General features: G+C 42.1%; 2 protein-coding genes across 6 annotated transcripts; both read right to left on the bottom strand.

The window, feature by feature from the left end:
• Positions 1-5,593: 5,593 nt before the first annotated feature.
• On the bottom strand, positions 5,594-16,836 carry PRSS58 (serine protease 58). Of its 5 annotated transcripts, none has more exons than XM_049715107.1 (7): positions 16,800-16,836; positions 12,581-12,687; positions 12,068-12,182; positions 11,099-11,255; positions 9,194-9,444; positions 7,135-7,271; positions 5,594-6,730 (listed from the first exon to the last, which is right to left on the bottom strand). In XM_049715107.1, exons 3-7 carry the CDS (start codon positions 12,105-12,107, stop codon positions 6,581-6,583), a joined length of 735 nt encoding a protein of 244 aa, XP_049571064.1. In that variant the 5' UTR covers positions 12,108-12,182; positions 12,581-12,687; positions 16,800-16,836; the 3' UTR covers positions 5,594-6,580. The 5 variants fall into 5 exon arrangements, with proteins under 5 accessions (XP_049571064.1, XP_049571065.1, XP_049571067.1 ...); XM_049715108.1 differs by having other exon boundaries at positions 16,764-16,810; XM_049715110.1 differs by lacking the exon at positions 12,068-12,182 and having other exon boundaries at positions 16,764-16,810.
• Positions 16,837-19,349: 2,513 nt separating this feature from the next.
• Positions 19,350-23,479, bottom strand: LOC101274113 (trypsin-like). The gene is made up of 5 exons (XM_033432261.2): positions 23,352-23,479; positions 21,753-21,929; positions 20,752-21,005; positions 20,061-20,197; positions 19,350-19,541 (listed from the first exon to the last, which is right to left on the bottom strand). The coding sequence occupies exons 1-5, from the start codon at positions 23,477-23,479 to the stop codon at positions 19,392-19,394; spliced, it is 846 nt and encodes a 281-aa protein (XP_033288152.1). The 3' UTR covers positions 19,350-19,391.
• Positions 23,480-24,249: the final 770 nt, after the last annotated feature.

The following is a 24,249-nucleotide window of genomic DNA, read 5'->3' as shown; positions in this document are numbered from 1 at the left end:
AATTATGTACAAGCATTTTTCAAGGTCAGCTTGGAGCAGGAAAATGTGTCCCATGAGAATTCTCACCAAAATGCTCTCACTGCAGAAGACTTTAACGATCAGATAGACAAGCCGGTCTATTCTGAAGTCCTTCCTCATTGTTCTGAGTTGTTTTTAAATGGCTCTACAAACAAAGTGAGCAATGGAACCAAACGGAGCGTATGCAGAGACTTCTTGCAAAGACCCAGTTTGCCAGTGTCAGTGACCAATCTCACCCTTAATATAATGATGACATATCACTGGTACCCCAGGTCTCCCACCAGCCATGTGGTGGGAGATGAGTCGCTTTTTGTCATGGAGGGAGTAGCTATTTGTTCTCACTGCACATGACATATTCTATTTTTTTTTGGCTGTGCCACGTGGCTTGTGAGATCTTAGTTCCCCGACCAGGGATCAAACCCACACCCTCGGCAGTGAGAATGCATTGTCCTAACTACTGGACCACCAGGGAATTCCCGACATATTCTAGATTTGGATTTTCTTTCTTTTGCCATCGTCACTCTCAGCCCCACCATCCTTGAATCCCTTATATATTCCACAAAAATGGAATGTACTTTCCAACCAAGGAAGTTACCTTACAGTGGTAGCAGTGAGACAGTAGGCTGATGCCCATGGAATTCAGTGACCTTACCATCTGCTTCATCACCTGGGATCAGTTGGCTTTTTAAGATATCAGTATGATCTGTTGAAACTGTAGCACCATTTCAAACGGAAACATCTACAGAGGCTGAGGTGCTTTCCTGCAAAAACCATCTGTTTCTTCCAAAGCAAAAAAAAAAATTCAACTAATAACATACATGAAGGTGAAGTGCTCACAATAGCACTGAATAATCCACACACAATGTTGCTGTTCAACACCACAAGCTAGGCTTTATTGACTTAGAGGTTTTAGAACCCTAGTGAGCACAAGATTTACTGCTGGAACTTCTGCTTCCTGAGAGGAGTTCTCTTCTTGCCTAGCTAGACCGTAAGGGTGTAATAGTCCACTGGTAATGGCCACAGACAGAACTCTCTAGAACTCGGTTTTGTTTTTGTGGTTTTGATCCTCAGTCAACTGACCAAAGGCCACTCCCCATAGAAAACTATCAATTAAAACTCTCAGGTGGTAAATGGAGCTGCAGAGGTGAAATGAAAAGAAAAGGAAGGAAGAAAAAGGCAAGAGTGATAACTGGGGGAGAATGCAGTTCCCGGGGCAGCTGGCGTAATAGAAAGAGCCCACGTGCAGGTATATTGGCAAAATCCATCCTGGACTCCCTGTTCATCTGCTATGTCCTAAGCCCCGGTTAACTTTTGTATTAACCTCTCAGAGCGCAAGTCCCTACTGAGAATCGTGCAAAATGAATGTCCAGAGTCTGTGTCTGGTGCTGGGAGTTGTGTGGGCAGGGAGAAACCAAGCGCCATTCCTCCAACAGCCCCCCTCCTTAAACCTTCTCCCTTCCCTGTGACTTCTATGTAGCGCCATCCTTCTCAGACTCCCGTTTGCCGTGTGTAACTTGCCAAAAGCACATGCTATTGAGTTCTGTGCAAGTAGTAGGGGTTTTGTCGCCCAAGATGGCAATCGAGTGGCCTTTTTTTTCAATAAGTCAATGGTCGATTCGTTAGAGAGGACACAATTGCCACTCCATAAATTCCAACTGCCTAAGGGGTATGTAGTTTGCCATCATCATCATTAGGTGAGGAGGGAGGGCTGCCATGTATAATCACAGTACAGGTAGGTACCAGTCACCCACTGGTAAGTACCAGTCACCCACTCTGTGGGGCAGGAGTGAGACAGGTATGTGTGATGCAACTCAGGACACTGATTAGATTTAATTCTGAGGCTGGACTTGGGGACAGGTGGTGTCATATGGTCTAGAATTCCCATCATGAGAGCTCAGTTGTTCGGGACGGTATTTTCAATCCAGGGTATGTACTTAATGATTCTGGTATAGATGCCAACATCGGCTCTCAAAACACATCCATCTACAAAAGTCAGGATTCCTTGAAGTACCCCATGGCACAGGGCAGGGGCAGCTGTGACTTCCTGCCAGGGAAAAGCAAACTGGGTTATCTTTCTGGCAAAGGACACAATAAAATGGGAAAATTAAGGCATCGAAAGTACATTACCTTGCAGGGCAGCCTCCTTCCTGGCACGATGCCCACGCACATCATACTATCTCTGATGTTGTAGGTTTTATAGGCTTCGTGGCACTCAGTCTTGGAGATTACAGAGATATTGACATTCTGCAGTGAGTCGGGGTCCTTGTCTAGAGGAAAGAAAGAAATAGAACTTGAAGAGTTATGAGATACCAAACTTTCTTTTTTCCTTTCCCTCTTTTTCATCATATTTCATCTCCTGGTAGAAGGGAAGAGTTCAAACACTGAGAGAAATCACAGCTATGACCACTAAGACCATAGGAAATGATCAGATTAACAATTTCTCATGATACAAAGTATCTATCTACTTATAAAAGAGATTAAATTCTTGGAAGTTAGATGTAAATATAAGACATTTCTGCAATGAAATGAAATAAATTACTTAAAACATTTCTGGCAATTCAAACGTTTAAAAAGTGTCCTTTGAGTTGGAATCTTATTCATTCAATTTTATTTTACTTTTTGAGCTTCCATGTTTTTTATTTGTCCCATATTTTACATTAATCACTGTCTCCTTTCTAATTTTTTAAATTGAAATATATTGATGAGAAACACTTTATAAATTTAAGGTATGTAGCGTATTGATTTGACACGTTTGAATACTGTAATATGATTGCCTTTGTGGCAACGGTTCACCTCTACCACCTCACATAATTATCATTTCTTTTTTGTGGTGGGAAAAATTAAGATCTAGTCCCTCAGCAAGTTTGATTATAATACAATATTGTTATTTATATTCACTATACTGTGTATTAGATTTCCAGAACTTATTTATCTACTAGTTGCAAGTTTGTACCCTTAAACAAGGTCTCTCCTATTCTGAGAGTTTGAAGGAATTTAGTGAGCTGTAAGCCTAATTTTTCATTTAAAATCACTCAAAAAGTGGTTTTCTTAAACCCATAAAACTAGGATTTGAAACTAAGTCTCTTCATTCCTAATTCAAGTTATTTCCTTTATATCAGTAGTTCACACATACTATGAACTGTGCAGACCCATAACAAAATGTTTCCAATCTGCAACAAAATGAGAAAAACAAGAGCAAAGTAGTTTCTCCGCAAATGTTAGTTTTCTTGCCAAAGATTCCTCTTTGGGAGGAAGTATTTTAGTTTAAGATTTTGTTTTTTTTAGTGGGTGTGTGTTTATTTAAGTGTCTTTATTTGAAAATAATATATTAATTCTTTAAAAGAAAATGACTGAGATTCTTTGCCTTATTTTCCAGCCCAGCAATAATTGTATAGCTCCACATTTCTTTTGGGAATTTTTTTTTGGAAATGCTTACTTAACTACCTCATGAGCCGGATCAAAATAAACTGCACTTTTTTGTAAGTTACATCTCTTTTTGACTCAAGTGACATACCCAGATGAATCAAACATACTGCTTAACAGTAGGACTTCGCCTATTTCCAAAACTCAAATTGTCTCTCAAAGGAGAAGGAAATTCTACATTTTTTTTAATTGGAGTATAGTTGATTTACAATGTCGTGTTACTTTCTGCTGTACAGAAAAGTGAGTCCGTTATATATACATATATACTCTTTTTTAGATTACTTTCCCATGTAGGTCATTGCAGAGTATTGAGTAGAGTTCCCTGTGTTATACAGTAGTAGCTCCTTATTATTTGATATATAATAGTGTGTATATGTCAATCCGAATCTCCCAGTTTATCCCTTTCCCCCTTCCTGCCCCTCCGACCCCCGGTAACCATAGATTGTTTTCTACATCTGTGATTCTATTTCTGCTTTGTAAATAAGTTCATTTGTACTATTTTTTTTAGGTTCCACATATAAGCGATATCATGTATTTGTCTTTCTCTGTCTGACTTCCTTCGCTCAGTATGACAATCTCTAGGTCCATCCATGTTGCTGCAAATGGCATTATTTAATTCTACTTTATGGCTGAGTAATAGTCCATTGTATATATGTACCACATCTTTATCCTTTCCTCTGTTTATGGACATTTAGGTTGCTTCCATGTCCTGGCTATTGTAAATAGTTCTGCAATGAACATTGGGGTGCATGTATCTTTTTGAATTATGGTTTTCTCTGGGTATATGCCCAGGAGGGGGATTGCTGGATCATATGGTAGCTCTATTTTTAGTTTTTATAAGGAACCTCCGTACTGTTCTTCATAGTGGCTGTACCAATTTACATTCCCACCAACAGTGTAGAAGGGTTCCATTTTCTCCACACCCTCTCCAACCTTTATTGTTTGTAGATTCTTGGATGATGGCTATTCTGACCAGTGTGAGGTGATACCTCATCGTAGTTTTTATTTGTATTTCTCTAATAATTAGTGATGTTGAGCATCTTTTCATATGCTTTTTGGCCATCTGTATGTCTTCTTTGGAGAAATGTCTATTTAGATCTTCCACCCATTTTTCAATTGGGTTGTTTGTTTTTATGTTATTGAGCTGCATGAGCTGTTTGTATATTTTGGAGATTATTCCCTCATCAGTCGCTTCATTTGCAAATATTTTCTCCCATACTGAGATAATGTATTTTGTTTTGTTTATGGTTTCCTTTGCTGTGCAAAAGCTTTTAAATTTAATTAGGTCCCATTTGTTTATTTTTGTTTTTATTTTCGTTACTCTAGGAGGTAGATCAAAAAAGATCTTGCTTCGATTTATGTCGTAGAGTGTTCTGCCTGTGTTTTCCTCAAAGAGGTTTATAGTATCCGGTCTTACATTTAGGTATTTAATCCATTTTAAGTTTATTTTTGTGTATGGTGTTAGGGAGTGTTCTAATTTCATTCTTTCACATGTAGCTGTCCAGCACGACTTATTGAAGAGACTGTCTTTTCTCCGTTGTATATTCTTGCCTCCTTTGTCATAGATTAGTTGACCACAGGTGTGTGGGTTTATCTCTGGACTCTCTGTCCTGTTCTATTGATCTATGTTTCTGTTTTTTTGCCAGTATCATACTTTTTTGATGACTATAGCTTTGTAGTGTAGTCTGAAGTCAGGGAGCCTGATTCCTCCAGCTCCGTTTTTCTTGTTTTAGAGGATGTTATACTGGGTGATATAAGCCAGAAACAGTAAGACAAATACTATCTCACTTAAATGTGAAATCTAAAAATGCCAAATGTATAGAAACAGACAGTAGAATGCTGGTTACCAAGGACTAGGGGGTGGAGGATAAAGGGGTATGTTGATGAAGGGATACAAACTTTCAGTTGTAAGATGAGTAAGTTCTGGAGGTTTAATGTAAAGCATGGTGACTAGAGTTAATATTGTTGTATGGTGTACTTGAAATTTTCTAAGAGAATAGATCTTTTTTTTTTAACATCTTTATTGGAATATAATTGCTTTACAATGGTATGTTAGTTTCTGCTTTATAACAAAGTGAATCAGTTATACATATACATATATCCCCATATCTCTTCCCTCTTGTGTCTCTCTCCCTCCCACCCTCCCTATCCCACCCCTCTAGGTGGTCACAAAGCACTGAGCTGATCTCCCTGTGCTATGTGGCTGCTTCCCACTAGCTATCTATTTTACATTTGGTAGTGTATATATGTCCATGCCACTCTCTCACTTCGTCCAAGCTTACCCTTCCCCCTCCCCGTGTCCTCAAGTCCATTCTCTAGTAGGTCTGCGTCTTTATTCCCATCTTGCCCCTAGGTTCTTCATGACCATTTTTTTTTTTTGTAGATTCCATATATATGTGTTAGCATACGGTATTTGTTTTTCTCTTTCTGACTTACTTCACTCTGTATGACAGACTCTAGGTCCATCCACCTCACTACAAATAACTCAATTTCATTTCTTTTTATGGCTGAGTAATATTCCATTGTATATATGTGCCACATCTTCTTTATCCATTCATCTGTCGATGGACACTTAAGTTGCTTCCATGTCCTGGCTATTGTAAATAGAGTTGCAATGAACATTGTGGTACATGACTCTTTTTGAATTATGGTTTTCTCAGGGTATATGCCCAGTAGTGGGATTGCTGGGTCGTATGATAGTTCTATTTTTAGTTTTTGTTTTTTGTTTTTTGTGGTATGCGGTCCTCTCACTGTTGTGGCCTCTCCCGTTGCAGAGCACAGGCTCCGGATGCACAGGCTCAGCGGCCATGGCTCACGGGCCCAGCCGCTCCGCAGCATGTGGGATCTTCCCGGACTGGGGCACGAACCCGTGTCCCCTGCATCGGCAGGTGGACTCTCAACCACTGCGCCACCAGGGAAGCCCTCAATAATTCTTGAATGAACAAATGGTGAGGATGTTGCTAAATTTCTCATCATGTTTACAGTTTATGTGATAAAGAGATCAGGGGCCACGGCCTAAGTTTTTAGTGTCATTTTTGTTTTTAATTAATTCTGTTCAAGAACAGGAAAGATAGAGCTGTGGATCCAGTGTAGAAATCAAGAAGCTACTGCACTGAAGGGTTGGAGGGACAGAGGAGCCTCAGTAGCTTTCAATGGTGTTTATGATCCATCTTGCATAAGGATTAACTTCTGTGAAGAATCCTTCACTTCCCAGGGTGACACTTCCTTTTGCCCAAGTCAAGATGCCATGCAACCTCCCACCGCAGATGGCTGGAGCTGCTGAGACTTCCTGCCAGAGAGAGGGAACAGGAGATCAATAGTGCTTGGTCCTCATGGAACAAGAATTAATTGCAAGAAGTGGCACATTATAGTAGCAGAAGCATCTCACGGCCTGAAATCATTTTTCTTGAGAGGTGACAAAGCTCTCTTCACATCCACGCAGGGCTCACCTCTCTTGGTTTGAATTTGACCAAACTGAGAGCAAGTAGGAGGAGAAAGGACAAATGGCTCTCCCCCCCCCGAATCTCTCCCACTGTTAAAGGAAGGCAGGGGAATTGATCAGAAATCCAGAGACTGAGGAGAAAGAGTAGAAGGGCTCCAGGCCTCCTTGTTGGGCACCATTTGGTTTCCCATGGGCACCTCTCCTGGTCATGGACCCCTTGCTATCTTCCTGTCTGGGGAAGGGAAAGATACCTTATTTTCAGATAAGTTCTTTAGAGGTTGTCCCACACACATGATGTTTATTGCCATTCTTCCATCTTGCATATTCTGGCACTCATCGTGGGGGAGAGTATATTGGTTTATCCAAGTCAGCTTGTCAGGGTCACTAACTGTGGGGAAGAGAAATGAAGGCCAGGGTTACTCTCCTTATCACATATACTCTTGTGATCAGCCTCTATTTCGTGAATACATTAATACCCGAGAATATTTATGGCAGGTATCAGACATTCCATCCTTCTTAGAGTCCCCTGTTCAGTATCTCTGTGTCAGAGCAGTGGATTCAGAGCATTATGTGAGCCTTACGTCAGATATCATCAGATCTATAATTCTCTCTGTAGCGTGCATAACTTAGAAAGCTTGAAAAACCCACAGGAAAATTATGAATGATTGTGAGAAGAGAGAGACACAAAGCCATTGTCCCCAAGAAACCTTCATTTTTGGCACCTACTTCATCATCTTTACATTTAACCATAAAGGTAGAAAACTATTTTTAATGTGTCTAAACATGCTTTTTTAGTGAGATAATTTATAAATGGATTATTTATAAGTGTATGTGAGTGTATATGTATAAATATACATATATATTTTCCCCTAAGAAGTAATATTGCCCATCTCACTAATAGCAATTGTTACTATACTGTTAACCTCAGGATGCAAGGAGTCTAACCAAGGCATTATATAATTTTAATCTCTGGTAGAGAGTAACAAGGAGGAAGGAAACAAAAAATTAACCAGAGATTGCTCAGGCTAAGCCTAGTGTTACTTACAGAGAAGGATTTTTCTGATATATATCCAATCTAACGTCTTAAAGCAGATTAGACCAGAAAATGTCAAGTCAGAAAAGAACAAGATGAGTTATGTTGTTTTAAGTTTTTGTGGAAATTGAACTGAAATACATAGAACAAGCTAGGTGAAAGTAACCTAGTTACTTGAAATAATGAACTCAATACATATTGAGAGGCTGGCACGAGAGAGCTTGTAGAATTGGTTTGTCACTATGATTCTGACATGCAGAGCCTATGGGATAAAACATTTATGTAGTTTTATTTTGTTTTCAAATGCTGTGTAATGAATTACTTTGTAAAATGTGATTTGTTCAGAAAATATGTTCACTTAGATTCCCTGGAATGTTGCTTCTAAATTGAAAATGAAGTTGCCAAATACTGAGAATACAAAAGCTCCCACTTTCTACTTTTGTTTTCATGAAACAGACTGATAGACAAAAGTCTCCCACTTTTTTTTTTTTTTTTTTTTTTTTGGTACGCGGGCCTCTCACGGTTGTGGCCTCTCCCGTTGCGGAGCACAGGCTTCGGACGCGCAGGCTCAGCGGCCATGGCTCACGGGCCCAGCTGCTCCGCGGCATGTGGGATCCCCCGGGACCGCGGCACGAACCCACGTCCCCTGCATCGGCAGGCGGACTCTCAACCACTGCGCCACCAGGGAAGCCCCAGTCTCCCACTTTTTATTTTTACAGAACATATGAATTGTTCTGTAACTACCAGAGAAGGGTTTAAACCTGTAACACCCATGACAATTTGCCTCAGTGAACAGGCTTTGGCAAGCCAATCAATCAATGCCACTTTTTAAAGTCAGCAAATCAGACTCGCCTCCAATAAACATGCTGAGTGCCAACCAATCAACAACAATCTCACCCGGGTAACCACGCCTCTACAGATGACGTCAATTTTCTTAAGCCCCTGAAAGTCTTCTAAACCCTGTACGGAAAGCTTCCCACACACCCCATATAAGCCTAATACTCTGCTCCTTGAGACTGTTGTCTGCTCAGCATTGCTCTTCTATAATAAGCAATAAATTTAGCTTTATCAGTTCATTTCAGATATCAAGTGGTGGTTCCAGCATCCTTTGATAATACTGAAAGAGAGTATAATGGTAGTGTAAGGCCCTGCAGTAATCCCTCTAGGGTCAAGAGCATTACCTCATAGCAGCTATTTCCTTCAGGTATATCTGTCCACATGTTCCCCAGCGCCAAAACCTTCTCAGGATGAAGAACACAGAGTCAAAAAACACTTACGGTTTTTATATTTACTCCAGGTCCAGGTTGGGATAAAGCAGGAATTATTAACTGGTAAGGGTTCCATGGCTATGGCTATGGTTCCCACTTGGTTGTTGAGTGCAGCAGCCTTAGACAGTTTTATCATCACCAAGTCATTGTTCAGAGATCCTGTGTTGAATTCAGGGTGGGGCACCACCATTGAGTAATTCCGTACCTGCTCTTTCTTATTTTTGATGTTGGGTTGATAAACTCCCAATCGGATTTTAACACTATGGAAGAAAGAAGGCAGGCAGTTGGAAAAGAACAGGGTCACAGAACGTCAGAATTGCAAGAAGTGTCAGAGGTGACCTCCTCCAATCATCTTAATTTTATCTCTTAGACCTAAGAACTCAAGTGACCAGCCTTGGTCTGTAAAATAGTAATAATAATAGTTTATAGGACTGTTGTGTTAGACTCAATGTATAGACATAAAACCTGACATGGTATCTGTCACCTAGAACATACTCAGTGCAATCTAGTTGTGATGATGGTGATGATGGTGGTGATGGTGGTGATGGTGATGATGGTGATGATGGTGGTGATGGTGATGATGGATGATCTGAATGAAGAGGTAACAGAGATGGCACCACAATGCATCATTGCCAAGGTTGTTGCCTGCGCTACACTGTCTCAAGCAACTCTTGAGCAAAGCGTATTGTACCCTTTGTTTCTGGATATTCTTAGGCCCTTCCCAGCTCCTCTTGGGCCCATATCATTGTATTTACCATGTGCTGCCTACACTCATTATAGATTCACAAGACTCTTAGTAGTCTATCAGGACTCCCATTTACCATCTTCCATTACATTTCCTGGACAAATTAAAAACCCACAGGCTTCTAGTGTCAGGAGTCCAGTCACGTAACAGGCACAGGAGCCACTGCCTACCAGAAACAGTTCATGCATTAGGCCTGGCTGAGAGAAGAACATCCAGTTCACCAGCTCCAGTTCTTGGAGGGGATGAACTGTCTTTATTTCCTTTGTATTTCTCATTAACACACAGAGCACGGCTTCAATCTGGGTCTGAGTAAACTGTCTTGAACAACCAGATGGCTAAGAGTTCTGAGTTAGAAATGACCCTTATATACTCCTGAAACTCTGGCTAGGTCCCAATCATACAACAGTTTCTCACACACAGCAGAGACACTGAGGTTTGTAAGGGACAGCATCATCTCATGCAGAGCTCCTTTGCCCTTCTCCTGTTACCTGCATCGCATGGCTTCTGCTAACACTTGGACCTCAGCCTGTGAACACCCACCCCTACTCATTACACTCACTCAGCACTGGTCTCTCAGTTTGGCAAACACTCAATTATCTTTACTGCTTCAGAGACTCTGTACACTATTCCCTCTGCCAGGAATTTTCCCCAGGATTTATTCACTTGGTTATATCCCCCTCTTCCTGTTGGTCTCATCTCTTCAACTAGGCCTGACATGATCACCCTAAGCAAAGTAGATATCTTGCTTTATTCCTGTATTTTTCAGCTTGGCACTCTTTTTAATGTTTTATTTGGGGACATGTATTTGTTTGGGCTTACTTCCTCTACCAGAATGTGAGCTCCATGAGGGAAAACGAATTTCTGTCTTGTTCCCTTGCTGTTTTTTCAGTGCATTAAGCAGTCCCTAGAATATAGTAAATGTTCAATAAGTATGTTGAATGAATGAATATTATTTACTCTCTGTGAGAAAGAGTCTTCTGACAGCTTCCTCTTCATCTCCTCCTAAACCACCCAAGTGTGTATTATTTTCCCCGTTGGGAAGACGACCCTCTCTCTTCCTGGGGCTTCTAATTCCCTAGGATGCCATTAGAACTTGCTGGGATGCCTCATCAGACCTGATTTTGTTCGAATAGAACCCTCATGGCTCCCAAGAGCAAACGGATACTTACGGTAAGGGGCAGTGAGCAGTGGTCAGTAGCCACTCAGGGTGAATGAGAGACCCCACACAGGGTTCCGGGAAGGACTGAAGATAGACCATGTAAGGAATAGTAAAATCTTCTGCTACGTTCATCTTCTCAGTGTTAGAATCTTGGGCCGGAATGACTCCTAAAGAATCAGTGGGGTCACAGGTAGAAGGAGAGACAGGGCGAGAGGTGAGAGTTGACTAGTTTTTGCCACCTTAAGGTTTTCAAGGACAATGTCAAGGTCTTCAAGTTATTTTTAAATATTCTTTTAAATCAAAGGGCAATCATGCATGTCACCTGAGCTCTACACATGAAGAAAACTGACACATGTCTTTGCTTGAGATGGAGGTATATTAAAGTTCTATGAAACTAATGCAAAGGCTTATCTGAGGCTGATCAAAAACCCTGATGGGCAGTGCTGTGTATTATAAAAATGAAAAAAAAAGACTTACTACTTTAAAAATAATAGTTTAAATTAACTTTTGCCAGGAATGAAAGGAAAAAGTTAAATACTGCCTGACTTTGGTGGTGAAAGGAGTGGAAAAGCTTGGGATAGGGCCACAAGGCTCTCAGAGCCCCTGACCCAGCCCCCCTTCCTTTTGGGCACTCACTCCTTCAAAGTCCATCTGCCCAGAGAAAGGGAAGATGTGCTTTTCTGGTGTCTGTCCAGGAGACTCGGCAATCTAGGAAATCACACGCTCAAGAGTCCTGGGAGAGTGCCGGGGACTTCTAGTGACGTATCCTAACATGCTCACAGGCACCGGAGAAGCTCAGAGAGACTGCTGGTGGGGTGAGCTGTGCATCGAGAGTGGTTCCTTTCGTTTGCATCAACAGTTACTTGAAGGAAATGCCCACCAACTCCTCTCTCTTCAGTTGTGGCTAGCTACCTCCCTCTCTGACCCTCCCACACACCACTGCATCTCTGCCTAAGCAGCAATAAGACCCCAGACTCACCAGCTGCGCTCATGAGTGCAAAGATGAGATAGCACTTCATGGCAGGCTGGGATCTCGCCAGGAGCAGACAAGTCAGATCAAGCTGTCAGCTGTCTCAATCTTTAGTCCAAGCGTCCTTGGCAAGAACAGCGGGGGGAGAAAATATTAAGTTGGCGGGTAGGGGAGAAGCAAGGCTTTTACAGATGTCTTCAAACGAGCCCTGATCAAAATCCAGTTACATAAGGCACACCTGAGATCTGTCTCTGATGTGGGTGAAAGGGAAAGGGGCAGACCAAGTCCAGCCCCTGGTGCCTCTTCTCTGACCCTAAAAATCTCAGGAGTACCTGCTGACATTCTCCTCCCCTCTCTGTGACACAGTCTTTCTTTGTTGTCCTCTCCTCCCTTTGTGACTGTGAACCTCTCTCCCTGCCCTCACTTGCCATCTCCCTTTTCCTCAAGAGTCCCTCTGCCCCTCTCAGAGACTCTTCAAACATTGGGGTATGAAATAGATTTAACAAATCACCCTCCCCTCACCATTTTAGTGACGAGGATGCCGTAGGCCTCGTGGAAGTTAACAGCCAAGTCAGGACTCGGAACGGTGTTTCCAGATTTCCCCTGATGTGTAGAACTTTACCTGAGCCCTGTGTTCCCAGAAAACAGCAGTGGGTGAAAAATTCTTGGAAATTCTGTATTCTGAGAAATGGCTCATCACAAAGAATGACCCTTCCCCATATGAGTTTGAAAAGGCTCCGTCCACTCTCTCATGGCTCCCGTAAGACCTCGGATGACTCCTTTGTGGACGTGTGACAAGGTCAGCCACAGACCTTCCCGCCTTTGCCTGAACCACACGGACCCTCCAGCTCCCCATTCTTTCTCTCATCAATGATTAGCTGAGCTTAGAACTGTTTTCCCCCGCCCCAATCTAACTACAACTAGAGATAAACACTTCCTGTTCAGCTAACTGAGAATTCCCCTGATGGCAAAACAACCTCAACTGTTAATCTCCCCACCTGTAACTTGTCTACATCTCCCTACAAAAGTCTTAAGGCGAAAGCATCCTGCTGAGGCACTCTGATCTCCAGATCTGGGATGTTCTTCTTGTTGCAATAATCTGAATAAAATCAGTCTCCCTACCTGTTCAGCTTCTGTGTTTGACACTTAGTACTCTTTTTAATGCACCCCACTCCTTCTTTTTATAAGTTAGCCTTAACTTTCTGACTGCCCCCCCGCCCTGAGATATGTAACAAATAGTGGTTTCAACCACGGATATTGGTCTATAGTTTCCTTGTGTTGTCTTTCTCTGGCTTTGGTATCAGGGTAATGCTGGCCTTGTAGAATGAGTTGGGAAGTGTTCTCCCTTCTTCAGCTTTTGGAGGAGTTTGAGCAGGGTTGGTGTTCATTCTTTGAATGTTTGTTAGAATTCTCCAGCTAAGCTGTCTGGTCCTGGGGTTTTCTGTGTTGAGAGGTTTTTGATTACTGACTCAATCTCTTTACTCATTATTGGTCTGTTCAGATTTTCTATTTATAAAGTGCTTAGAACAGCAAGTTCTAATGGTAAATAGTAAGTGCTATATAAATGCTTGTTAAATAAAATAACTATAACCTTAGGATCCCCATATTTTCCAGGCCTCTGGGGACACATTTTTATCTATGTCCAAATATTGTTTTAAGTCCTTAAATCTTTGTAACATTTCCATGTTTATTAATAGCAATGAGGAGCATAGACTCAGGAGTCAAGCTCCTATAGGTAAGGTTCAATTCCTGGCTTCAGGACTCTCTAGGGCCTTGTCCTGATAAAAACATTTAACCGCTTTAAGCCTCAGTATTCTAATTTATAAAATGGGAGGAATATTAGCACCTAATTCATAGGATGGACATCTTGTTTGCTTCCAGGTTTTGGCAATTATAAATACAGCTGCTATCAACACGCATGAGCAGGTTTTTGTGTGGAGATACATTTTCAGCTCCTTTGAGTAAATACCAAGGAGTGTGATTGCTGGATCGTATGGCAAGAGTATGTTTAGAAAGTTTCCACAGCTTAGATGGAATGTAAATTAAAAAGGGATTAGACTGAGCTACTCAGAAAAAATGGATATTTTTAAGACTACATAAAGACTTTTCTAGTTGCATTTTTTCAACAAGGCAGACATTCTTACTTGACTTTTAAAAGTAAGGCTAAAATCATACCAAGATAGTAAATATCTTTATTTTTTAAAGGTCTTTTAAAATTTGATTTTAACACTAAATTTACTTGCCATAAAAGATAAATGATTAAACTAGTTTTCATTTAAATAATGAATTAAATAAGATTTCTAGGGAAAAAGAGGCTTCTATTTGTCTTATTAAAGCAAATATTCTTAGATAAATTCATCTTGAGTATACCTTGAAAATTTTTGCTCGTTAATGGGAAAACTAACAGATTATGGAGTATACCAATCTGAAGTGAAGTTACTTCTATCCAGCTTATATATCCCATGTGAAAAAATATTTACATAAGTAGCTAAACTTCCAAGTGCAAATATTGCTTTATTTTACATAGCTATCAAAGGTCCTAACCATGAAGTTGACAGTTGAGAGCCGTCTGAGAGTTTTCAGAGCAAGTGATAAGTAAATTAAATCTATCTGTTACTGTAATGAGCTATAGCAAGCAAAAAAACTTTTCCTAATCTCAGACTGTTACGTCTTTACATTGCCTTATTTTTGCTATGAAATATCATGTCTTCCTGGATTTTATTGAATCATGAATTAGGTATTTATTTGTAGTAGATATCTTTTGGTGAGAGATATCTCTTCTGACTACAAAATGGGTTTTTAAATCATAGTATGCTTTCACAGGTCTTTTGATGTTTTTCTTTTGATTATACTTTGGAGGCAGATATTTGCTTTCCATTTACCCATTCTTTGATCCAGTTTTCTTTTCCTGTGGCATTTGCATTGATTAGCATTATATTCTCTAGTCTCTATTTATTTGTTTTCTGTTTACCCAGTCAGAATGAATACACCGTGAAGGCAAGGTTTTAACTGTTTTCTTCCCTGCTGTATCTTTAGTGAATAAAACACTGTTAGGCAGGTAATAGGCCCTCAATAAGTTAAGCGGTCGGATAAATGAATAGAATAGTTACATTGTCTCCACTGTACAACATACCAAGTTTATTTAATCAGTCTGCTGTTAATGACTATTTGAGTTATTTCCGGATTTTCAGTGTGATGTAGACAATACATCAGTAAGCATCCTTGATTACTCTTGGTGGAGACTGTGGCTGCCTCCTTAAAATCTATACCTCCTTTTCTTGCTAGCTAACCTTATAATTACTCAGTTAACCAAATATATACCAAGTAGGCTGTGTTTATTGCAAAATGAAAAGGTTACTCGTGCGTTGATGGTGTGCCATGTAACTTAATTATAAGTTCAACAGCATAATCCTCTTCAGTTATTGGCTCAGGGATGAGAGAGTGACCAAATTCAGTTAAGGAGACACAATATGTTTGACAGCAGCTTCTGGGGAAAAAGCTTCTTTCTCCCTATACACAGGCAAGGGAGAGTATGGCTCCAACAGCTGTCTTGATCACAAGGCTTTATCCTTAGGATAAAGCTGACAGTGATGCAGAGGGCAAAGACAGAAATAAATTGGGTCCCCTGATGGCATTTTTGAATTGCTGAATCAAACCAGTCTTGCAGTGCTCACTATTTCTAAGCTTCCACCAGTGCATTTTAAAGTACATGTTAAAGTATGAGTTGGACATTCTGTTCCTTGCAACTGAATGATTCCTAAATGATACACTCACACTTACACTTTTTTTTTTTTTTTTTTTTTGCCGTACGCGGGCCTCTCACTGTTGTGGCCTCTCCCGTTGCGGAGCACAGGCTCCGGACGCGCAGGCTCAGTGGCCATGGCTCACGAGCCTAGCCGCTCCGCGGCATGTGGGATCTTCCCGGACCGGGGCATGAACCCGTGTCCCCTGCATCGGCAGGCGGACTCTCAACCACTGCGCCACCAGGGAAGCCCCACATTTTTGTTTTTATAAGCACATTTTAATAGGATAGGATTCTAGAAGTTTAGTTGCTGGGCCAAAGAGCATATAGATTTCACATTTTAATATAATTTCACAAATTGTAACAAGTCAGATTTTAAATAAGAGATAGAAAATGCCAAGATATGCTGAAAAGGGACTATTGGATGGCGTCCAGAAAAATGATTTATTTGCCTTTTCATACTTTACTCTGGGCCTGCCCTCATCTCTCATCTTTTATGTTATCTCACTTATCTTTTCAGGTCTCTGAATCTTCCCTCTACCTGAGGTGGTTAGGTGAGTAGGTGTATATTGGTGGTGGCGATGGGTGGGGTAGAAGAACGTTTCAGAGGGAACAGGGAAATCTTTAAACTCATTTGTCTCTGTAGAGAAGCCTGAGATGTTTATTTAAGGTAGATATAAGGTAACATTTAAAAACAACAAAAAAAGAGGAGTTATATGTGAAATTATTTTAGGCCATAAGCAAACATAAAAGCAATTCAATAACAACTAAGGAAATACACAGGACAGATTAGTTATAACTGAACACTTAAGAGCCCTGAATGCAAGGCTAAGGAATTTGGGCTCCATCCTAGTGGCATGACAAGGTAATATTAAGGGCTCAGGACTGCTCCCTACAAATGTGCCACCCAGAGGTATACAAAGGGATGGAAAATTGGTAATAGGGGAATGTATCTTCCCATACCTTCCTCTTCTGAGATACCGGTTATGGACTGCATACCTGTGTCCCTCACCACCAAAATTCGTATGTTCAAACCTTAATACCCAAGGAGATGGTATGAGGAGGTAGGGCCTTTGGAAAGTTTAGATGAGGTCATAAAGGTGGAGCCCCCATGATGGAATTAGTGCTCTTATAAGAGGGAGATGCTGTTACCTAACACAAGTCTGTGTGACACAATGAGGCCAAACAATACCAAAACATCAGAGTTCGGAGCAGAGAAAGGTTTATTGCAGGGCCATGCAAGGAAATGGGTGGCTCATACCTTAAAAATCCTAAACTCCCTGAAAGCTTTCAGCAAAGCCCTTTTATAGGAAAGCTGAGGGAGCGTGTGGTTAGTTGTTGCAGATTTCTTGCTGTCAGATCCTTTGTTCCTGAGGTCAGGTCGCGGTCAGGTCACGATGTTCCTGTAAACCTCCACCAAAACAAGTGTTGTTCTCTGTTCTGACAAGAAAGTGCAAGGTCCCAAGGCTCGACTTTCGCCCTCTGAGGTCCAGGCTCTGGCTAAGAGGAGGGGGTCCCCGCACAGGAGGGTTACCCTGCCCGGGAGTGCTCGTCCAGCACCCAGGCCCCGCCGAAGACGTAGTTCTCCGCTGACGATGCTCTCAGGGCCAGGTCCCCAGACCCTGCCCAGCTGTCATCACTGAGGGAGCCGGGCACCCAGGACCCAGCCAGTGCTCAGGCTCCTCAGGCCACCCAAAGCGGGGCTGGGGAGCAGGTCCTGTGGACCCATGCAGACTGCTGCGGCCATTAGGTCGCAGAGGCAGGGAGCGGGGAGAGGCTCCCCCTGCCTCAAGGCCTGGGCCCGGCCAGTGGGCTGCCGTGGCGAGGGCTCTGGAGCTCTGCAGGACACGGCACCCAGCCTGTCCCTGAGGCCCCCCCAGCGCACCTGCTGGCCCTTGATACACCTCTTACCACACGCCCTGCCCCCCGCGAGGACCACGACATGGCCAACCATTGGCCAAGGGCGACCTCCACCCGCCAGGTGAAGGGTCTCCTGCTTCTGATCTCGCAGTAACAGTTGCTCAGTAACAGGGTAACGGCCGCGTGCTATTGGCTGCACGCCTGCCCCGCCCCTATTACAATACTAGAGTCAGTTCTCTCAGCCATGAGAGGATACAGCAAGAAGGCAGCTGTCTACAAGCCAGAAGGGGGCCCCCACTATCTCCTGTGTCACCTTGATCTTGGACTTTCCAGTCTCAAAAACCGTGAGTAATTAATGTCTATTGCTTAAGCCACGCAATCTGTGGTTTTCTGGTTACAGAGCACCAACTGACTAAGGTAATACCCATCCTTCACAGTATCACGTTATCCTACTGGGACTACAAACATTTTTACCTTTCAGAACTCCTCGACCTATTCCAATGCTGTTATGCTCAGACCATACTGTATCTTTCCTCCTTGATTCATACCAAATACACATAGGAATCATGTACTGGGACCTGTACTCCTAATCGTCCTCTAGATGATCCAAGGAAACATGAAAAGTTGCAGGGAACAACATTGAAGAACTAAAGCGGGCTGTCTGTGCTGCCTCTCTGGATAGGGCGGAAGAGAACAGAGAGCACCACCCCTATAGTCAAGACTTTTATGATCTCAGGGTAACAGATCATTTTCCACAAAACTTATCTGCATTTGCACCTTTTTTTGCTTACAGTTCAAAATAGTACCTACGTTGAGCTGGGGTTTGGGCGGTCTAGTGTGGGACGGGGTACAGATTACCGGCAGAAATCATGCATGCCGTAGCGTAAAATTCCAGATGGAAAACAAGAGTATCTTGGAGAATAAAAGAAATAGGTAGATGAAACCTTGGAAATACAGGATCTGTACTTTTTAAAACATTCTCCATGTAGCCTTTCCCCTAGTCTAGCCTCACAGAGTTTCAGGTAGATTAGAGACAAAGGGAGAGCACAGGGTCACACAGCAGCAGCAAAGCGATGGGATAAGAATGGCTGGGGCTTCACTTCAGCCGCAGAGTGAACTAGTTGAGTGACTTTAGGCAGTTGATTTTAACCTTCTGCATTTTAGTGTCATTATCTGTGTAAAAATATAGTGGTAACAGTGTGGCTAACCTTATTCATCTTTATAGCCCAAACATCCACACGGAGTCTGGTGATGTAGGTGAGCAGTAATTTACTTATTTTTTTATTTTTTTGCGGTACGCGGGCCTCTCACTGTTGTGGCCTCTCCCGTTGCAGAGCACAGGCTCCGGACGCGCAGGCTCAACGGCCATGGCTCACAGGCCCAGCCGCTCCACGGCATGTGGGATCTTCCCGGACCGGGGCATGAACCTGCGTCCCCTGCATCGGCAGGCGGACTCTCAACCACTGCGCCACCAGGGAAGCCCAGTAATTTATTTTGATGAGGCTGAATGAATGACTAAATAACCTTTCAAATTCCATCTTCATGTAATAGTTCAACTCTATATCCACCCTCTTCTCAGTAGCCACATTGAAGAGAAAGTACACAAACCAAGTAAGGACACTTCTTGGATATATCTGGTACAGGAGAAAATGTTTTTATTTAGATACTGTTTTCAGGATGGGAGGAAGGTGAAGCTGACTAACATGGAGGGTCATGAAGAGATGACGCCGTTTAGTTGTCAGCGATAGTCTTCTGAATCCAGTTCACATAGTTGCAGACCTTAGTGTAGACACCAGGTTTGCCTTTCAGAGCGCAGCCATAGCCCCAGGAGACAATGCCCTGGAGCTGTCCTTTGCAGACCACAGGGCCACCAGAGTCACCCTGGGCAAGAAGGAAGAGCCAGTTAGAACTCACAGCTGTGCCCAGATGGGAGAAAGGCTCAAAGGTGTTCCTCCTTTACCCGGGGACCACCTTCCCAGGCTGCTGACCCTCCATGAAGCCCTTCTCTTTCCCTGGAAAACCAACCCTCAGTCTCCATACTGGACCCCTATTCTTTCCCCTCCTTTGAACTCCCTCTTTCCTTAGTTGCAGGGCTGTAGTGCCAAGAAGAGGTGGACCGGGCAGTGCAATGCTGCCCATCTAGCCCTGCTCCTTTCAAAGTTTCCTTCTGCTCTAGCCCTCCTCAGAAGCCCGCCTGGATGTACTGTTTGCACATGATCTTCTGTGTATCTTTTCCCCTGATCCCTAACCATTAATATGGCAAAATGAATTTATCATTTATCCCAAATCTATTTCTCAGCCCTCATAATCAGCCCCAGGGACAGCTTTTCAATTGTCTGAGTTTCCGAAAAGAGATATGTGAAGCTGAGCTGGAAGGAGAAGGCGTGCAAAGCAACTAACCTGGCAAGAGTCCTTTCCGCCCTCCAGGAAGCCCAGGCACATCATGTTTTTGGAGATCTGTTCGGGATAGGCACTGTGGCAAACGCTGTCAGACAGGATGGGAGCTTTCAGACACTGCAGGAGCTCAGGGAAGTTGGCTGTTGGGAGTGAGAGTGGAAATGGAAGAGGATTACCCATCCAATCTGGGAAATTTCTTTCTCAGTATCTCTCCCCCCTCTTCCCAATATCCCCATTCCTTCTCTCAGATTGCAGGTAACTTCTATTTTGGAAGAACAAGTTATATCTGGAGGGTCTTCCAAACGGTTTTCATCAACAGATTGTTCTCTCTCTGACACTAGCATCAGTGACCATAGATCTCAAATCTAGAGACTTTATTTCTGAAGCGGGGCTATGCTTTGAAAAGTTCCAAATCTCTTAGTCTCTGTTCTGTGTACCTCCTCGCGTTTTGGTTCCCCGCAAATCACTAATCACATTTTAGTTGCATACCTGGCAACTTTACCGTAGTGCTTTTTTGTTGTGTTGTCAAGCAGAGGAATGTTACGCATTTCAATTAGTATATTCTAAGACTCCATAGAACCCCACTATTCTCTGGGAATCAGCCTTGAGTGAGAGCTCGGGCTAACTGACGCTGAACACGTTTTTCACCTCTAGGATTCTCAGACTTGGTGGTTCTGTTCCAGGTGACACTTACAGCCACTGCTCTTGGTGTTGCCCCAGCCAGAGATGAGACACTGGGTACCAGCAGCTGCACAATGTGTTGGCAGAGGGATAGTGGCTACTTGATTGTTGAGAGTGGCAGGTGGGTCCAGTTTAATCAGCATGATGTCGTTATCCAAGGTCCTTTTGTTGAACTTGGGATGGACGATGATCTTGGCTGCTTTGATGAATTGCTCATTGCCCTCAAGGACTTCAATGTTGTGTGCTCCCAGGCCCACCTTCATTCGGCTGGATTAAAGGGTTACAAGTTCTCTAAGTCTCCAACGTGAGCTCCTTCCCATTCCATTACAGCCCAGTCTTGAGCATAAGCACAGACAGAAGCCCCCACATACACACACAGGTTAGTGTGCACTTAAAGTAGTCCTACCACCTATGGCACAGGTGAGAGGATTCCTTAGGTAGGTGTCACTCCAAGGCCAGACTCACAACCCAACATCTTGCTAGATTCATTAGGTGTAGGAATGGGAACCAAATGATGCCAGTCAAGCAGTGGGAGGTGAAAAGGCAACTGGTGTTGATTAATCTGGTTGGGATTATCAGTTATTGTAGGGAGTCGTGGCAGGCCTCAGAGATATGGCAGAATATTAATGGAATAGAATGAGTTGTGTTTATCTTTAGGTTGTACTGGAAATGTCCTGTGTTTTGTTACTTGCATATGCCGTGTTTTTCCTGGTTGAGCTATAATGATTAGAGCTGTTAAGGTACTCTAGGTATATTTAATCACTCACTATTTTTCTTGCTATGTCTTTATTGCCCTCATTTGGAAGGCCATCAGGGAACTCTAAGGGTATCTTTTTGTGGGAAAATCCCTCAATGCATACAACGCCTGGGCCGGTCGGGGGGGCGGATAATGAGGTCTTGAAATCTGAATGCTCCCCCCTCAAGCATAACTCTGTAGTTCTCCCTGATTGTGCTTTGGCAGGGCTGGGGATGACCTGACCTCAGAGAACAGGGCTGTGAGTATTGGTTACTTACGACTTGTAGCAGTGAGCCGCGGACACCACCCACTGGTCACTGATGAGGGAGCCCCCACAGAAGTGGTAGCCGGAGTTCAGGGACACCTGGTAGGGGATAGAATGCGCTTCACAGGTGTAGCCCCCGACAATCTTGTCATCATCAGTGGGGAAAGCAACTGACAGAGAGAAGTTGGAGCTATTGTGGAATTTCTACTCAGAAGCAAGGTTTTGCAGATTAACTAGAAAAAACATAGGTCATGTTTTCTTGTCATACGTAATGAGGAAACAGTGATTTTAATATAATTGTTTCCAAAATCTTATCGTTCTATACATTTAACACATGTGCTACTTACACTATTATAAGTATCTCATTTTTAATTTATGCTTTAAATTTGATCAATAGACTGATTTTTTTACATATGTCACATACACACACACACACACACACACACAAATCAGAGACTCCTTACGTAATAAATGCCTTGAAGCCCACTACCTGAGAATATAAAGAATACTTTTTACACAGAAGCTTGTTTGCTAAGGAGACATTTAAGTATGCGTTCAATAAAGCTTTGCCGTCACCATGATTGTATTTATTTGTAGAGTTCAGTATAGGATAAACACCACATGAGGTAACAGAAAGGAAACTTAAATACCACCTGAGAATGTTCTGGCCTGGAAAAAATGGGGAGTTTTGTACTTTTGTTTCCACAATCTCTTCTTGGTTCTCACCTAAAATGTTAACTAAATAATCTCATAGAACATTATAAGGTTTCTCTCTCTAATGTTTCCCCTCATCCCAATTATATTTCCAACATTTTTAATTTATTCAGCACTGTAAATTTTGGACCACTGATTTATTATGGTTTCTAAGGACTCCAAATGTCTGGAATTATATGATATATGCCATTGTTGTTCATATATTTTAAAGTAATTTGAAATAGACTTTTTTGATATGTAAATATGTGTATTGAATTTATTTATAACAACCAAATTCGGGAAAATTCTGTAGTAAGTTTGAAGTGTACAATAGTATTGAATAGTATAAAAACAGAAATAGTCATTTCTCTATTTCTTTTCATGATTGCATGACATGTTGTTTTACATCAGAGAGATTTCATTAGTGAAGGTGTGGTAAAACCAGCCCATAGCTTTTATTCACGAGAAATAGAGTGTCTTTTCCTGTTAAGATCTCTCTTAAGATGCCCTTTAGTACAGAGGAGACTCAGGCTGTGATACTCACAGCCTCTTCAAGGAGAACAAGATTAGTCTTTAGTCCCAATTATTAACTCCAAGTTCTTATAAAGATCAAAACAACATTCCCTTAACATTGACTATCTTTTCTTTTTCACTCTTACTTCATAGACTGTACCCAAAATTCAGGGCAGATTCTTCCTCTTAATACTTTCTACACTGATCACCCCTACCCCGCATCATCTTCTCCAGCAAGTGAGATTTAGTTATCTACAGACATATGTACTGTACACTGTTGTTTCAACATCTTAAGCCTCTTAAGTACAGAGATTATATTCCGCATTCATTATTGTCTTCCAGAGTAGAAAGTGCATCCTTAAAAAAGTCATAGACACCTACTGATCACTTATTGATCAAGACTCACCAGCGACTCCCAAGAGAGCAAGAAAAATGAAGGTCGTCATGGTTGCTCCCCGGATCTGGACTAGGGACTATGCTGAAGGGTTTCCATCCACAGCTATTTATACCACCAGGTTTGTCATTGACACCCATGGCCACAGGTGCCGGAAATGTGCTTTCTTCACTGGAAAGTCACAAATCCAAATTTAGAATTCAATTCCGTGCCACATTGAAGATGATTCAGCATCCAATTTAAACATCCACTTTTGTCCACTTTTGCAGAGGTTATGGGAATGGAAAAAATGAACCCACCTGGTAGAAACTGTTCCCCATAATAGAAAAGTAAGTTGGAGTAAGGTCACAGATCAGGGCTGCAGGTGTCCTGATTCCCAGAGAAAAAATTTAGGTACTTGGTTGTCACAAGCATGAACTTTTATGCTGAGGATTATCTTGAGAGCTATACCCTTGATGTAATTAACATTGCCTGTTTCAGAATTATATAATTTGTCTTGTAGTAGCTCTGGCCTTGTATACCCATGTGAATGTTTCATTATTGATAGGAACACTTGTTCTCCTAAAAAAAGAAAAACATTTCTGGTTTGAAACCACAATAGTTCAAAATAGGAAAGGGAAAGAATGAGAATAATTTATCCTTATCTGAACTTAGTATTTAATAGGCATATGCTAAATACTTAGCCTATTTGTTAAACTAGTAATTCTCAGAACAAGCCTACAAGATCCCTATTATAATTCCCATTTAACAGTTGGGAAAACTGAGGCTCACAAAAATATAAGGGACTTTACCAAAATCACAAAGCAAATCCATGGTAGGGTCAGGATTCCAGCCCCGGAAATCTGGCTTCACTGCCTGTGCTCTCAAGCACTGCGTAACACTTCCCTAGTCAGTTCACCAAAGTCTGGAC

The sequence above is a fragment of the Orcinus orca genome, chromosome 9, assembly GCF_937001465.1.
Source record: "Orcinus orca chromosome 9, mOrcOrc1.1, whole genome shotgun sequence".
Classification (NCBI taxonomy): domain Eukaryota; kingdom Metazoa; phylum Chordata; class Mammalia; order Artiodactyla; family Delphinidae; genus Orcinus; species Orcinus orca.
Note: the sequence above shows the minus strand (reverse complement) of the source record. Positions and strands in the feature narration are given on the sequence as shown.